Genomic DNA, 15,169 nt, shown 5'->3' with positions numbered 1-15,169 from the left:
CCCCCCCCCCCCCCCCAGTCTGGAGGAAAGCAGCTCTGTTCAAACTAGGAAAGTCACCAATTCGTGTCCTCTACACCCATTGTCCCCTGTAGGAAGTCATCTCCCATCTATAGCCCGTCACAAAGTGGGGGCGGGGGGTGGTTTTGGGCCATGGCACGTTGCTACGCTGTCAAGAGGGAAAGCCTGCAGCTGAAAGGATCAGATCCAGGTGATTTAGGAAGCTGAAGTTCAAGCGAGCTCAAGCCCAGGAGGTCCCTTATCACCACGAAGTAGATTCTTGAAGACCCCGAGGGAAACAACTTCCTTAAGTCTTTCCTGTCCCCAGTTAGGGCCTCTATTTCCCAACATGTAAACCTTCGCGGTGCCCAGGACAACCGTTGAACAGGAATCGGCCCCCGGTCGTTCACAACCTCCCGCCCCACACCACCAGGGTTTAAGGCTTCAAAACCGCCATCTCTCCTCTGTCTCCATGTAACATTCTGGCTCACCCCGAGCAGCCCAAGGGTCACTCCCATCAAGTTCCTACTCAAATGGGACCTTGCAGGGTCCCATCACCTGCGCTGGGAAGTCAGCTTTGGTATAGCAAAGGCCTGATGTGTAGGGCTGGCTCCCGGCAGGAATCGAGCCTTTCCAGAGGGAATAGAGTGTCAGTAGCACTGGAGAGCAGCAGAAGGCCTGTGGAGATGAGGTTTTCTGAACTTGCCACCCAGATGGAGGAAGGGGCCTGCTGGAGATTCCCAGGGGAAGGCCCGCTCATGCAAAGTCAAGGCAGGCAGGAAGTGCGGCCAGCTGCTGCCCTCAGCAGCTTCCTAGCTCAGAAAGCTGAGCTGCTGGAGCAAATGAGGAAGTCTCACTCCCACCCCAGTCCAGGGTTTTAGAAATAGCTTGCTGCAACCACATTCAAGTGTAATTAAAAACCTTTCAGTTGAGTGGTGAGGTTTTTGGTTGTCAAATGATCCTTCAGTGCTGAAGTATCGTCCTTAGCAGTTCTCAACTAGTTGGGCACCCCGCTGCACTGCCGACACCACCCTTGGGGTCAGCGCTGCCGCCCACGGACTGGGCAGTCCCTAGGACCTCTTTAATGGTTCCAGAGAATTCTCTAGCTCAAGACTGGAGCTCAGTCAGGCACTGTTGACTATCTCATCAAAAGTGAAGATTTGGGTTGGACTTTACGTTTTTCTGCTTCTGTCTCTTGGCAGTTCCTTGAGTGCTCTGATCCGGGCAGCTGCAGAAGGTACGGCCGGGACCTGGGCTTACCCTCAACAGTTCTACGGTCATCCTCAGGCCCTGCCAATCACTGGCTACCTTGACAATGTCATCACCGACCTTTTTGGTGACAGGAGGGCGAACTGACAAGGGGCCAGGGCAGACGTGGTACCCCCACCAGAGCACCTCAGGTATAGGACTCTGATCTCGCTGGGGTTGAATTTAGGCAGCATGGTGGAGGTGGCTGCTGCGGGATGAACCCGGATTTGAAGGCAGGCACAGATGGGCCTCTGAGCAAAGAGCCAAGAGGGAGAGCGGTGAGGTTCTTTTTTTTTTAAGATTTATTTGAAACAGATAAAATGCGTGTGCAGAGGGAGAGAAACCCTCAAGCAGACTCCCGCTGAGCATGGAGCCCGGTGAGGGTCTCGATCCCACAACCAATATCATGACCTGAGCCAAAACTAAGAATTGGGACACCCAACTGAGCCACTCAGGCGCCCCGAGAGCAGTGAGTTCTTCAAAAACTACAACTATCACAGAGCAGATGACAGATCTGGTCCCCCGAGAGAGAGAGGTCTGAAGACTCTAGCAATGGGAAACTTTTTTTTTCTTGGGTGGGACCCAGTGTTCCCTACATCCAACCGGTTTCCCCGGGGCAAGAACGGACAATGTGGGAATCACCTGAATGTTTACCCGAAGCTCTGGATTTAGCACCACTCTGAGTAGGGAAGGCCCCGGCTCCCTTTCAGCTGCTCCTTGGGTGACAGTGCCACCTAGTGACCGAAGCATGCCCAGGGGCACACGGCGGCCACCCTTGGAAAGGAAGAGGCTCTAGTTCCTCATCAGTTGACACTCCCACCTCTCCCGTAATTCAGGCTCTAATCCCTGCCAGACAACCACCTCTGGGTCATTCGGCAAAAAAAATTACAAGGACATGACAACGTATAACCACGCCCAACTGGCTTGTTTTATTGGAGAAGGGCACGTGGAATTAACAACGTGAAGACAGCTGGGACCAGAGGTCGGGGAAGAACAGCCTCCCCTCCCCACACATGCCCACTGCCCAAATAAAAAATAACCAACTATGGGAGAGCAGCTGAGACGGCGACTGAGGGCGGGGAAGGGAAGAGGGAACCCGAGGGCAGCGGAAGAGACCATGCGTGTGCTGGGAGGGCCCAGAGGCAGCGGCGGTGCGAGTAACGCGAATACGAGTCTCTGTATCTTCCACATAGGTCTATATAAATATATAGAGAGAAGCTGTTCACTTTCCCCTGCTCTCCCCTCTGCTCCGCGCTGCTTGCCGCGGTCCCAGCTCCTCTTTCCACATGAGGGCAAAGGGAAGGGGATGATGAGCAAGTCATCACCGAATTGCGATCAGACCCACATCCATCAGCTTCTGGATCTTCTGTGCTATTACAGGATTCTTTAAGTGTCTAATGAACAAAAAGCAAAGTTATTAGAAACAAGACTTATTAACCTTATTTGCCCTCGGAGCAACCCCAACGCAAACCCCGCAAAAGGCCCAACAGAAGGCAGCCGAGCAGGAGTCCTGCCGAAGACCGCTTCGGGAAGGCCTCGCCCGCAGGCAGCACCGTGCCAGTCCTGCCCCGCGTTAACCCGCGGACACAGCTTGAAGCAGAGGTCGCTCTCCGAGCAAAACTGGTCTTTCCAAAACACACTGCTCAAGCGATCGTGGCTAACACAGCAACAGCCCCTCCAGCTCACCACCTGCGGCCCTAAGCAAGCCATACAGTCACCCCCCTGCCCCTGACCTCGTGCCCCCTTGCTGCTCGCCTTCGCCTCTTCCATCTTCCCAACTCCACTTACTCGCTGAGCGCCTGGGGGTCCTTCTGCATCTGTTCCAGGATGAGCCGCATGGCTGGGTCACTCATTATCTGCTGCACCTCAGGGTCGGCCATGGCCCGTCGCTTCACGTCTTCGGGGCTGTCGTGGCGGTTGTACTGGGCCATCATACAGCGCTGGTAACCGTCCGCCGCCTCCTGCATCCCAGCAAAGGCCAAAAAGGAGGCGTTAGCATTGACCGGGTTCACTGCTTCAGCAAGACCAAGGTAAGAGAGGGAACTGAGAAGTGAGCAGACAGGCGGACAGAGAAACAGGCAGGAGAGAAGAGAGAAGAGGAAAGGAACATTGATTGAAAAGACCCAGAGGAGAAACAGACGCAGGGGAGAGGCCCCAGGAGGCCAGAAGCAGCCCCACCTTACAGTTGGAGTCCAGATCTAGGGCCTTCTGGTAGACGTCCATGGCTTTCGTGTAGTCCTTCATCGCCTCCAGGGCGGCTGCTTTCCGGGTGTAGCCCTTGACTGCAGAGAAGTGGGAAAGGTGAGGCGTCATCAGAAGGCAGCTCTGCAGGCCACCACTTCCACCTTCTCACGGGGACCGTAACATCCGTCACCCCCGAAGACGCTAGCTCCTAAATGCTACCGGCCCGAGACACAGGAGCGCAAGCATGTCCTTCCCCACTCTCCATCTCTGCGCCAGTATCAAGGGACAGGGGACGGGCGGCAGAAAAGCACTTACTGAAGGTCGGCTCTAGCTGGATACATTCCTCACAGTCCTGGGAAGGAGAGAGGAGAGAAGAAAGTGAGGCTTGTTCCTTCAGATAAGCTATTTGAAAGCAGACTGGTCATTTCGAATGACCGAATGTTTCGCCCAGACCCGCGACAGTATCCTTGTCTTGCACCCCGAGCTTGTTAATCCGGGCACCCAGGCGCTTTCACAGAAGGCCCCGCAGAGGAGGGTAGAAGAGCAAGTCAACTGAAACCATGAGGGCTGACAAATCCAGACTACAGACCACCCCATGGAAAACAAGTGGCCCGGACTCTTCAAAAAGCTGAGGTTATGAAAAAGCCCATAGAAGGTGGGGAAACTTCTAGTTTGAGAAACAGAAGAGGACACACATGCCAAGCAGATGAAACACATGGGCCCCGATCCTGAGAGCTCTAACTCGCAGCGCTGGCTAAGGGGGAATCCGAAGAGCCCCACAGCACCCGGCCTTACGGCCTTTGTTCCTCTGTTATCAGGTGCTAACGACACATCAGGAAAAGCGCACTCAAGAGCTCAGACGTGGAGTGCTGCCACACGTATCCCACTTCCTTTCACAAATGGTTTGCCAAAAACACGTCCATGCTTATCGCTCAAAGAGGTGGAGGACACACAGGTGTTCAAGTATTTTTGTTTGAAGCACTTACAAAATGGAAAATTCTGGAGGAAAAAAACACCACACACTATCATTTCATACCAGGCCCACTTCCCCACTATTCAGGCAAAAAGCTGGCCCAGAAACGTTTGGTTCGTAGCTAGGGAAGTACTGCCCTCCCTCATAGGGGACCGCTGAGACTGTTCTTCACTTGGCAAACCGACCTGGCTTTCTTTGATGTCGCCCTTGTACCACAGCAGTGATGTCTCTAAGCCAGATACGGGCCCAGAAGAAAGTGGCATCAACAAAAAAAACTACGATGGACTCAGGTACTGGGGTCTCCACAAAGGTCACATTTTGTCACCTTCCCATAAGGCGGTCAAGACTTGGGGCGCCTGGGTGGCTCAGTCAGTTAAGCGTCTGCCTTCGGCTCAGGTCATCATCTCAGGGCCCTGGTCTCGAGCAGTACAGCTTCCTGCTCTGCAGGGAGTCCTGCTTCTTCCTCTGCCTCTCCCCCCTCAAATATATAAAAATTTTTGGTAAGATTTTATTTACTCATTTAAGAGAGAGACAGAAACAGCACAAGCAGGGGGAGAGGAAAAGGGAGAAGCAGACTCCCTGCTGAGCTGGAAGCCCGACAATGGAGCTCTGGGCTCGATCCCAAGACCTGGATATCATGACCTGAGCTGAAGGCAGACGCTTAACCATCGGAGCCACCCAGGCACCCCTCAAATATATAAATAAAATCTTACAAAAATTGTCCAGACTTGGACATTTTAAGTCATCTAAAGAACTGTTTAAAAATTGCCAATAGAAGTAACGGACAGCTTGCGTTCAAGAGAATGAACTCCCTTCTCAATGTCGACAGAATCACACCTGACCACATTCAACGCGACCGAGAACAGCACACCTGCTAACTGACCTCATCAAAAAGTGAGGGCAGATGGCAAAGCCGCTGTGGGAAATACCGCGGTTCCTCAAAAAATATACATATAAATACAAATTAAAAAATTAAACCTTGAACTACTCAGTGACAGCACTTCGCCTAAAAGAACTGAAGGTGGGGCCCCCCCAACAGATGCCTCAAGCCCCTGGCCATGGATGCAGGACCCCAGCAGCCACAAAGGGGAGACCACCAGGGCCGCTGACGGAGGACGGAGTGGGGTGGACAGGAGATGGCGTGTCCGTGTAACTGAACGGCACTCAAGCGTTCAGAAGGAAGACGACACGGCCGCCAGCTACCGCAGGAGCCCCCGAAGACATGGTGCTCAGGGAAATGAGCCTGACACGAGACACACATCGGGACAGAGCAGAACGGTGGCTGCTGGGGGCTGGCAGGAAGGGACCGGGGAGTCTGTTTAAAGGGTGCAGTTTCCATTTGGGAAGAGAAGGTTCTGGAGGTGGGTGGTGGTGAGGGCTGCACGCGGTGTGAACGCACTGGTTACCAGTGACCCGTACACTTAGAAGGTTAAAATAAAGAAGGGAAGGGGGAAGGAACAGCAACAGGAAGGAGAAAGAAGCCATCATCAGGAAAGGTGGAAAAGGATCCACTTTTCTTTTAAAGATTTTACTTCCTTGAGAGAGAGTAAGCGAGTGAGCGAGTGCACATGCACACAAGGGGCGGGGGGCACGGGGAGGCGTGGAGAGGAGGGCAGAGGGAGAAGACGACTCCACACCGAGCAGGGAGCCAACTCGGGGCTCGATCCCAGGACGCTGGGATCATGACCTGAGGCAAAGGCAGACGCTTAACCGACTGATCCACCCAGGCGCCCCCAGCATCCACTTTTCCAAATACTCCCGATCACTAATATAAACTCGACGGGCCAAGACGGAGCAGACTTCAGTCCTGTGTTTTACAACCTCACACATACACCACTGCCTCGACTCTAAAGTAAGAACATCAAGCGGGTGTTGATGCAAATTCGGAAAGAGGAAACACCGCATTCCTCACGTACAGGTTAATTACAACAGGGGCCGCCGCACATTCCCATCCCTGCCCACCTTGAGTGCCAGCTGGAACTCCAGGAGTTTGGTGTAGCAGGCAGCTCGATTGCTGTACAACTTGGCATCTTTTGGATTCCGTTTGATGGCTTCTGTATAATGTTTCATGGCCTGGGGATAGTCCCCTGGATAAGGAAAAGAGAAACTTTTTTAGAGAGCAAAAGGCCACCCTTCCCCGCACCCAGGACTACTGAGCACAGGGGCAGCCGAGGCACAGAGGACAGGTCTGGACCACTCTTATCCCAAAGCTCCGTCACCGCGGCTGTAGCGCACCTTTCTGAAAACACTCATTGCCTTTGTTCTTCTCCTCCAAGGCCAGGTCAGGGTTTATATAAGCCAGCCGCTCTTGCTCCTTCAGAATTTTCTCCGCCTAAGGAAAAATAATTCTTTGGATGATCATTTAAACTCTCATGAACATAAATATTGCACTAAAAAAATCCTGATACGGATTCGGATTTCCAAAAAGTACCGTGGGCAACACTTTAGCTTTTGTTCAAAGAGCATCCAACTCTTGATCTCAGGGTTGTGAGTGCAAGCCCCACGCTGCGTGCAGAGATTACTTAAAAAATTACACATTCCTCATTATCAAGGTACACTGTGGGCTGCCTGGGTGGCTCACTGGGTTAAGCGTCCAACTCTTGGTTTCAGCTTCGACTGGCTGTGGAGCCTGCTTAAGATTCTCTCTCCCCCGGTCCCTCCTACCTCCCCTCACTCAAAAACAAAACACAAAAAACACAAAAACCACACAAAACAAAAAAGACCAGTAAGGCCCTGAAAATGATCCACGTATCAATAACACAATTAATTTTCTGACCAGTCTTGGGGCACCTGGGTGGCTCAGTCAGTTAAGTGTCTGCCTTTGGCTCAGGTCATGATCCCAGGGTCCTGGGATCGAACCCCGCCTGGGGCTCCCTGCTCAGCAGGGAGTCTGCTTCTCCCTTTCCCTCTGCATCTTTTTCCCATTTGTGTGGGTGCTAGCACTCTCTTAAGTAAGTAAAATCTTTAAAAAAAGTCCGACCAATCTTTCCGTGAATACCCCCCCCACACAGTTTATTTATGACACCGGCACAACACTTTGGTTGCGTAAGGTTAAAAAAAAAAAAAAAAAAAAAATCTTTAAGTTACAGTAAGAACCATAACACTCAGTGCACTGACCCTCAGCAAAAGGTTAATAAAATCTTAGCCAATCAAAACTACAGCAAACTACCTGGGTTACTCCTTATGTGCTGTCAAGTGACAAGAACGTTACGTAAAATGACCAAAAACACTACTTAAAAAAACGTAAGGTTCGCTATTAAGTAACTGCAACTATAAGGAATAAGAATTTAAGAAAACATCCCCATTCTTTCCCTACCCACCTGTTGGCATTTCTTGAGCACATCTGGGGTTCGGTGCTCTGCCAAAGACTTGTTATAGAAATGGATGGCATCCTTGTACTTTTCTTCTTTAAAGTAGGAGTTGCCAATTCGAGCGTAAGCTCTGACAAAAACAAGCAAAAAAGAATTTGCTAAGGGCAGGGCCTGGACTAGGTCAGCTCCCTGCAAAGACAAGACATCGGCAACTAGGAACAAGGCCCCCATCACTGCTGGGACACTACGCCCTCCAAACACCTTTTGTCTCGATGCCTGCCGCTTCCTCTCCAGCCCACTGTTAACAGCAGGTTGTGTGGCCAGCAACCCTCCTCCCCATGCAGGAAAATTTAAGTCTTGGACATCGACCCCTCCACACCACTCGAGGTACTGCCGAAGGTCGCGCGTACTTGGCAATCTGGCGATAGTCTTCTCGGTTTTCTCGCCCCACTTCGATGGCCTTCTCACAAAGCTCCCGGCATTTACTGTAGTCGCCCTTCTCGAAGTACACGGCTGCCAGGCAGGATGGTTAAGAAGAGTCAGCCCTTGTGTCTCCCCAAGACCACCTGACAACGCACTTACCCCTTGGCCTGGACCTCACCTGCTTGATTGGTCATGTAAGTCATGTTGGTGGGGTCCAGGTCCTTGGCTCGGTCATAGTGCTTTAAGGCTGTGTCAAAGTCTTTCTTCTTGTAGGCCTCATTCCCCAACTCCTTCTCTTTCAGCGCCTGGTGAAGTGTGGAAGGAGTACTGAGCAAATCTAACCCAGATGGCAAAGAGAGCAAGAGCTTGTGACCTGTCCCAGGTCCCACACAGCACGTACGGCCAACAGGTCTCCACGTCTGCCAGCTTCTTCTCAACCAGCTATGGACTGAAAAATGAAGGGCTAACTACTGGAATGGAAAATTAAAAACTTTCATCTCCACTTCCTCTGAAATGCCCCCCTTTTCATCTACTCTCCTGGATTTTGTCAGAAAGCAGAGCGCTTCTTCAGGAGAGAGAAAATGCCTTTAGCCTGCACCAACCTCAAAGAGGACAGCAATTCTGTGCCTGGTTTTACTGGAAGAAGCTGTGCCAAGTCAGTTTCTGTCACGCGGCCATACTGGGGTCTCAGTTGGCAGGGAATAGCAGCAGAGGGGTGGGGAAAGGATTAGAAGGGGCTGGCCCAGTGGCAGGAGACTTCAGCATAGCTCACTACCACCCACATCATAGGGCCCTTTTCCAGCTTTGAGACACCCTGAACAACCAACGCTTACCCATCTGAAGGTGCTAAATATGGCAACAATCTGCTGTTCCCATTTATAAGAAGGGAAATAAAATCGTGTAAGCACATGCCTCCTGCTCTGGATGGCTGCGTTGCTAAGTGGACAACTTTCAACTACACACCACATCCAACCAGAAAACAGGAGCCTAAATTAGATGGGTGTAGACAACATTCCTCTGGGTCCCAGCGAGGACAAGGATCACACTCATAAATTTACTGGCCTGCCCCGACCAACATGCATGCTGCAAGTCTCTGAGATACACCATTCTTACGAAATCGCTTGGCAAGTCAACCTTTTCAGGTTGGTAAGTCAACCTTTTAACATACTGACCGTTCTGATTAATGACGGCAACCGGACGCTCACAACAGTTACGGCCGCCCCGACCCACAGTGCTCCTGCCTGACGGGGACTTCCGGCTGACTGGGTTTAGGAATGTGTGACAATAAGGAGGAAAAACAAGACCTGCTTCTTATTCTCTGGAAGATCTTCCTCCATTGGCTCTGGCTTGGTGTCCTTCTTGGGAGGAGGCGGTGGGGGAGGTGTTCCAACTTCCTCCTCCTCATCCATACTGCCCAGATCGACTCCCAGCAGGACACTGAGAGTAGTCATGATCCGGGGATCTTGCAGTTTCCTAGCACGGGTAAAAGAAAGGGAAACAATTATTCTTCCCCACAACTGATTTTAAACCCCCACTGACGGCTAAACCTCAGATCCCTGTATATGAGAGCTGTCCTCCACAGAAAAATTGCTAGATTCTGCGCTATCCATAGGTAGCACTGGGGAATACCCGACCCTCGACAATCCATCTAAAATGAGGGAACAGCTGTCAGATTGATTCCTTGAAGGCAGCAGATACACAGGGGAATGAATTATAGATATTCTCCATCTCATCTCAGAAGTCACAGAGAGTCAGGTAGTCACAGATACCAGTACGACTTAAAAAACACATCTTTACACCTGACGCTCTTCTCAACCACAAGTTTCCACTCCGATGTACCAAGAGACAGCATCTGGTGTGCACGGAAAGGACAGGGTTGGTGCCAGATCAGAATTAGAGTAGAGCAGAGAACAGACATGGAGACTTAAGAAAGAAAATTCCAAATTATTCTGATGTATGTCCCCCTTGACTCTTTCTGGAAGCACAAACTACAAACCAACAAATACCTACCGCTAACTAGAGAAAAAGCAAAGGCAGAAACCCTGCCGTCTGAATGAGGGACCCCCTCCTTCCCCTATGCTGGGCCATAAAACCCCAGGAAGAAAGCACAACATTCACGTCCATTTCCAGAGACAAACCGTGCTGCCTTGACTTACGTGCCCAGGTCAGATGGCTTGTTTCGTAGTTGCTCGATCAGCTCCCGGTAGGTAGGATCAGCGAGCAGCGTCCTGGTCCTGGGATCACTCTCCAACTTCTGGTACAGATTGGGCATGTTGAAAGGGTTCATGAATTTCCGCTCTGCTCCGAACAAAGGAAAGCACATTACTAGAAATCGGTGCCCTTGAGCCATGATGCCCCTGTATAGCCTAGAAGCCTGATATTTAGGCGGGGAGCCTCAAAGTTAACCCCCTTACAAAAAAAAGAAACCAACAGTGTATTGGTGCCTACCTGCCAACCGGGCCTCCATATTCTGTAAGCCCTCCTTAAGCTGAGGGTTATTTGCTTCATGTTTTAAACCCTCTTCATAGGTTCGCTTGGCTTCTTCAAATCGGTTTAAGAACTCAAGAGCCGCTGCTTTCCGCGAATAGCCCTTAAACCAGCAAAAAAGGATACAAAACAAAATAAAGGACGCCTAGAGGTAAGTCCAGAAGATGCACTCCAAGGAATCTGTTCTACATCTCATGGGACAAAACAGGTTATTCCCGCGAAGGCCAAAGAACAGGAGGAGGAGCACATAATGCCAAGATTGAGAACCAAGAATCCAGCCAAATATCAAAGATGCTCACCCTCCCCACATCAGTTTATCTTACGACCCAGGGCTGTCCCTTTCTTCGGCAGCATTTTCTCTCTCAGCAGTACAAGAGATAAGACCCGTCTCAACACTGGGTGGTATCTCAGACTTGGGAGAGCTGTGCCGTCAGTCTGAGGAACACACTCAGGAGGAGAACGGATGGGCAGTCAACGATTCGTGTACAGGGACACACCACTAGCTAGGCCAGGAGGGCCCACTATTTGGAAACGGCATACTGGAAGGCACTTCTGTAAGTCCCAAGAGCCCCGGCGCGCCCAAAGCTTACCTTGGCCCAGTCAGGCTTCAAGTCAACGGTTTTGCAGCCATCCTCGTAAGCCTTCTGGTAGTCGCCCTTCTTGGCGTAGGCCGCTGAGCGGTTGCTGTAGAGCACGTGGTTCTGGGGGTCTAGCTTAATGGCCTCAGAGTAGCACTGCAGCGCGTCATCGATGTTGCCCGCGCTCAGGGCCTTATTGCCCTTCTCTTTTAGCTCATTTACCTGAGGGGGAAAAAAAAGCCAATGTAGTTTTTCTCTCCATAACACACTTGCCTGGTCCCAGTTTTCTAAGTGACACTTCTACTTGTCTTCAGTTATTGACAAAAAAGTTACTTTACAAACCAAAAGAGAGAAATCATTAGTGAATTCATTTACCATCTCCCACACCTTTTGGAACCAACTAGAACACAGTAAGTAACCAGGAAAAAAAGCCTGATCCTTTGCTCTCCACCAGCTCCAGTGTGAATTAGAATTCCAGCCACTCTTCCAAAAGTCTCTATTTAGGGCTGATGAAGGACACACTCTAGGACACACTCAGGAAGTCCTTTCATAGAAAAACAAATTCATTTGCCATGATAAAGCCAAGAAGCCCAAAAGATAAACCAAACACAGGCCGCGTTGCTCCTCATGGAAGAGGGAGTCACGAAGGAAGTGAATGGCGTGCGCTCGGACACATGCTCCATCCACGACTACAGGCTTCCCGCCGGCTTCCCTGGGAGCAGCAGCATGCGCGCCCATGATCAGAGAAGAACCTATTTCCATTCACAGGTGTGCTGACAGGTCACAGCGCGGTAGGTCACTGCTCTGCCCCTTAGTGAGTAAAGGAGAGCTAGCCCCCCCAAACCAGTTTTTGCCACCGTAAAATATTATTATATGAAGTACGCACGAAAATGAAACACTATTTGTGGTTTAATCTCCCATCCTCTCAAATATTCAAAACATGGTACTAAATTAGAGAACTTCTCCTAACCAGGGATGCCCTATGAGAGAGAAAGGGCCGTATCTCAACTGCAAACACATTTGGTGAGATCAAGCATGTCATTCAAGTTACTAATCATTCTCTCTCTGAGTCTATCATCCAGCTGTGACCCAGTACATACTAACGCAAGTGATTCTGGAACCCTGAGGCACACCAATCAGGAACCTTCCCTCCATTAACTAGAGATATTAGAGACACAACCTTGAGAAGAAAAAAGTCAGAGAAAGACTGCCAAATCCAGCAAAGGATAAAAATCTTAGAACCCAGGAAGGAGACCCCAAAGCAAAAAGTTAAAAACTCAGCTGGTATCAAGATGCAGCTTAGAACTGCATGAAGTTCGGGGCGCCTGGGTGGCACAGCGGTTAAGCGTCTGCCTTCGGCTCAGGGCGTGATCCTGGCGTTATGGGATCGAGCCCCACATCAGGCTCCTGCAAATAAATAAATAAAAAATCTTTAAAAAAAAAAAAAAAAAAAAGAACTGCATGAAGTTCTTGCCTATCCTACAAAGCATCATTTGCCAAACTGAGTACTGCCCCGCAGTAGGTCAAGAATTCAAGTCTGTAGGTCGTGACCAGCACTTCAAAAGTAGAACAGAAAATACCAGCCCAGGACGCTCACAATGGCGAGCGCAATTTTGTTAATTGTGTTCCACGGCTGCATCTCTGCACTGGGTCTAATGTAAAAAGTACTTTACCCCGGGATTTATTTGAAAGGTACTAAAAACAATGTGTGGACCATCCAATCTGTCCAACCTGAATACTTCTGAAAACTGAAATACAGCTCTCCCAGTTGAAAATGAAAACCAAAGGCAGAGGAGTCACATGGTGAATGGATTCAGGAGTACGTTCGGACACGCCCGAGTTAAAACGCCAGGCGCCGCCACGCCGGTCCCCAACGCAGCAGCCCTGAGTTCAGTCATTCATTCACAGAGTACCCGCACATCCGCTCCACCTACAATGGGCAGCTTGACTTCAAAAAGTTTTTTCCTATTTTGATAACAGAGGGACAAACCCCTTTCTTAAATTTATAAATAATGTTTTTCTCATTCCAGAAATCTTTTTCTTGTCCCTACCGGAGCCTTTTTAATCCCAGATACAATTTAATTATCCCACGTGAGCAAAAAATTTATCCATCCCTCCACTTCCACTCTTTTAATTTACTAAAAAGGCTCCAGATTTGATCAAAGCAGCAATGGCTTTACCTGAAGAAAGCAAAACTAGGCTTTGCAGATCACACGGAAAACAAGGGGCCAGTTTTTCCTCCCTGATGAATCGCTACACTTCAATGACAGCTTCTGACTGAATAAAAATCTCTCCAGGCCATTCAGAACCTCCAGGCCGCCGAGGATATAATGAAGCCGCTGAAAGCAATCAGCAGCAGCTACAAACTCGGTCCCCTAAAAATGCTGAGCCGAGACAAATAACTTACTTCTTGCTGCTTATCTACATAGCCTAGATTTTCTACAGCGACCAATTCCTCCTTGTGTAATCAGAACCCAACCTTCCAGAAATATAAGTATGCAGTTACTCTCGAATCACATACACACAAAACCGAAAAGAAAGAAGAAAGGGAGGGGCGGCACATACATCTGTAAAACACTGGTAGAGATGAAAACCGTTCCAAGGACTTTGCGGCACCGTCCCTTTCCTGCATCAGGCAAAGTCGGCCCGCCGCTTATCAAACCTTCACTCAAGGCTGTTCCATTCCGGCCCTTCCAGATGCAGAAGAGTAGTATTTCCCCCAACTGGCTACTTCCAGTGTATTCCCGTCCCTGGTCCCTGCATTCCTCCAAGTTAACTGTGGCCAAGTCCCGGGTGGCTTCTCCGTCGGCAATCCCCGCTCTCCCAGCTGGCGAGTCCCCCAGTGTGGACCCGGTCCCTCCCGCCTCTACCGAAGCCCCTCGCCCACCTCCATCCCTCCCAGCGCCCCCAGCAGTGTTCCCCCAGCCCCCCTCCGCTAAGCCGAGAGCCACCTCCCGGGAGGCCTCCGGGGCCCAGCCACGGCCTCTCTTCCCGCCGCGGGTCGGACTTAGGCCGAACTGTCGCCGGCCCCCCGGCCCTCCTCGCCGAGCCGTCAGGCGACGGACGCTGAGTGGACCGGGCGCTCCCCGCGGCCCAGCCTCACCACACTGCTCACCTCCCGCCCGGTGGGCCGCGGCCCTCACGCCCTCGCCGCCGCCGCTGCTCGGCCGGCCCCAGACCGCCGCCCGGCCGCCCCGGACGGCGCCCGGCCCCGCCCCACTCCTCCACCCGCGGCCGGACCTCGGCCGGTGTCCGAGTGGCCCCAGGGCCTCGGCCCGCCCCTCCCCCTTCACCTGCTCCATAGCCCGGCCCGGAACCCCGTTGAATCGACTCCGTCCGCTCCGCGTTCCCAACCGCACGCGCCGCCTTCTGGAACCTACTAGAAGCTGCCGGGACCCCCGGATCCCACCCCTTCCTCGCCTGCTCACTGGTTGTGCTCCCTGAAGGGGCTTTCTGTGCTTCCCTACTATTGGTTTGAAGTCTAGCCCATCATTTTTGCTTCTCTGTCATTGGGCAGTTGAGAGTAATTCCCTCAGCCCTGCCTCCCCCGCGCCTCCGGATTGGACTCCTCCCTACAAGCCCCACCCACCCCAGGCTCCACGATTGGACGGAGGGGCCAACTTCTGCGACAGGGATTGGCTACTTGGTCCGCCAATCGTGGCCTCGCTGGCCGCGCCCATTGGTCCCGTTCTTTCTGGAAATTTCCACCTCTCCCATTGGGTTGACGGACTCCGTGACCGCACCTCCTTCAGGTTAAAAAAAAATGTCGATTGGGCGGAGAGTCCCCGCCGCTGTGCTCTGATAGGTTTAAATGGCCGCCCGTCAAAAGGCAGTGTGGAGTTTTGCCTCTGCAGTGGTTTATGGGAATCGAAGGCCGCAGTCGCTCTCTGCCGCCGTGGTCGTGGACGCAGCGGGGCCGCCGGGCAGCCGGCCTCCGGGCCGCTTCCCGCCTCCGTGAGCCGCCAGTC

General features: G+C 51.6%; 1 protein-coding gene across 1 annotated transcript; it reads right to left on the bottom strand.

Moving 5' to 3' along the window:
* Window positions 1-2,151: 2,151 nt before the first annotated feature.
* Window positions 2,152-14,649, bottom strand: STIP1 (stress induced phosphoprotein 1). The gene is made up of 14 exons (XM_040639293.1): window positions 14,495-14,649; window positions 11,214-11,423; window positions 10,585-10,726; window positions 10,293-10,434; window positions 9,441-9,609; window positions 8,315-8,441; window positions 8,124-8,226; window positions 7,723-7,843; window positions 6,638-6,734; window positions 6,365-6,489; window positions 3,745-3,781; window positions 3,424-3,527; window positions 3,034-3,206; window positions 2,152-2,639 (listed from the first exon to the last, which is right to left on the bottom strand). The coding sequence occupies exons 1-14, from the start codon at window positions 14,501-14,503 to the stop codon at window positions 2,567-2,569; spliced, it is 1,632 nt and encodes a 543-aa protein (XP_040495227.1). The 5' UTR covers window positions 14,504-14,649; the 3' UTR covers window positions 2,152-2,566.
* Window positions 14,650-15,169: the final 520 nt, after the last annotated feature.

This window comes from Ursus maritimus, unplaced genomic scaffold (genome assembly GCF_017311325.1).
Source record: "Ursus maritimus isolate PB19 unplaced genomic scaffold, ASM1731132v1 scaffold_23, whole genome shotgun sequence".
In the NCBI taxonomy this organism is placed as follows: domain Eukaryota; kingdom Metazoa; phylum Chordata; class Mammalia; order Carnivora; family Ursidae; genus Ursus; species Ursus maritimus.
Note: the sequence above shows the minus strand (reverse complement) of the source record. Positions and strands in the feature narration are given on the sequence as shown.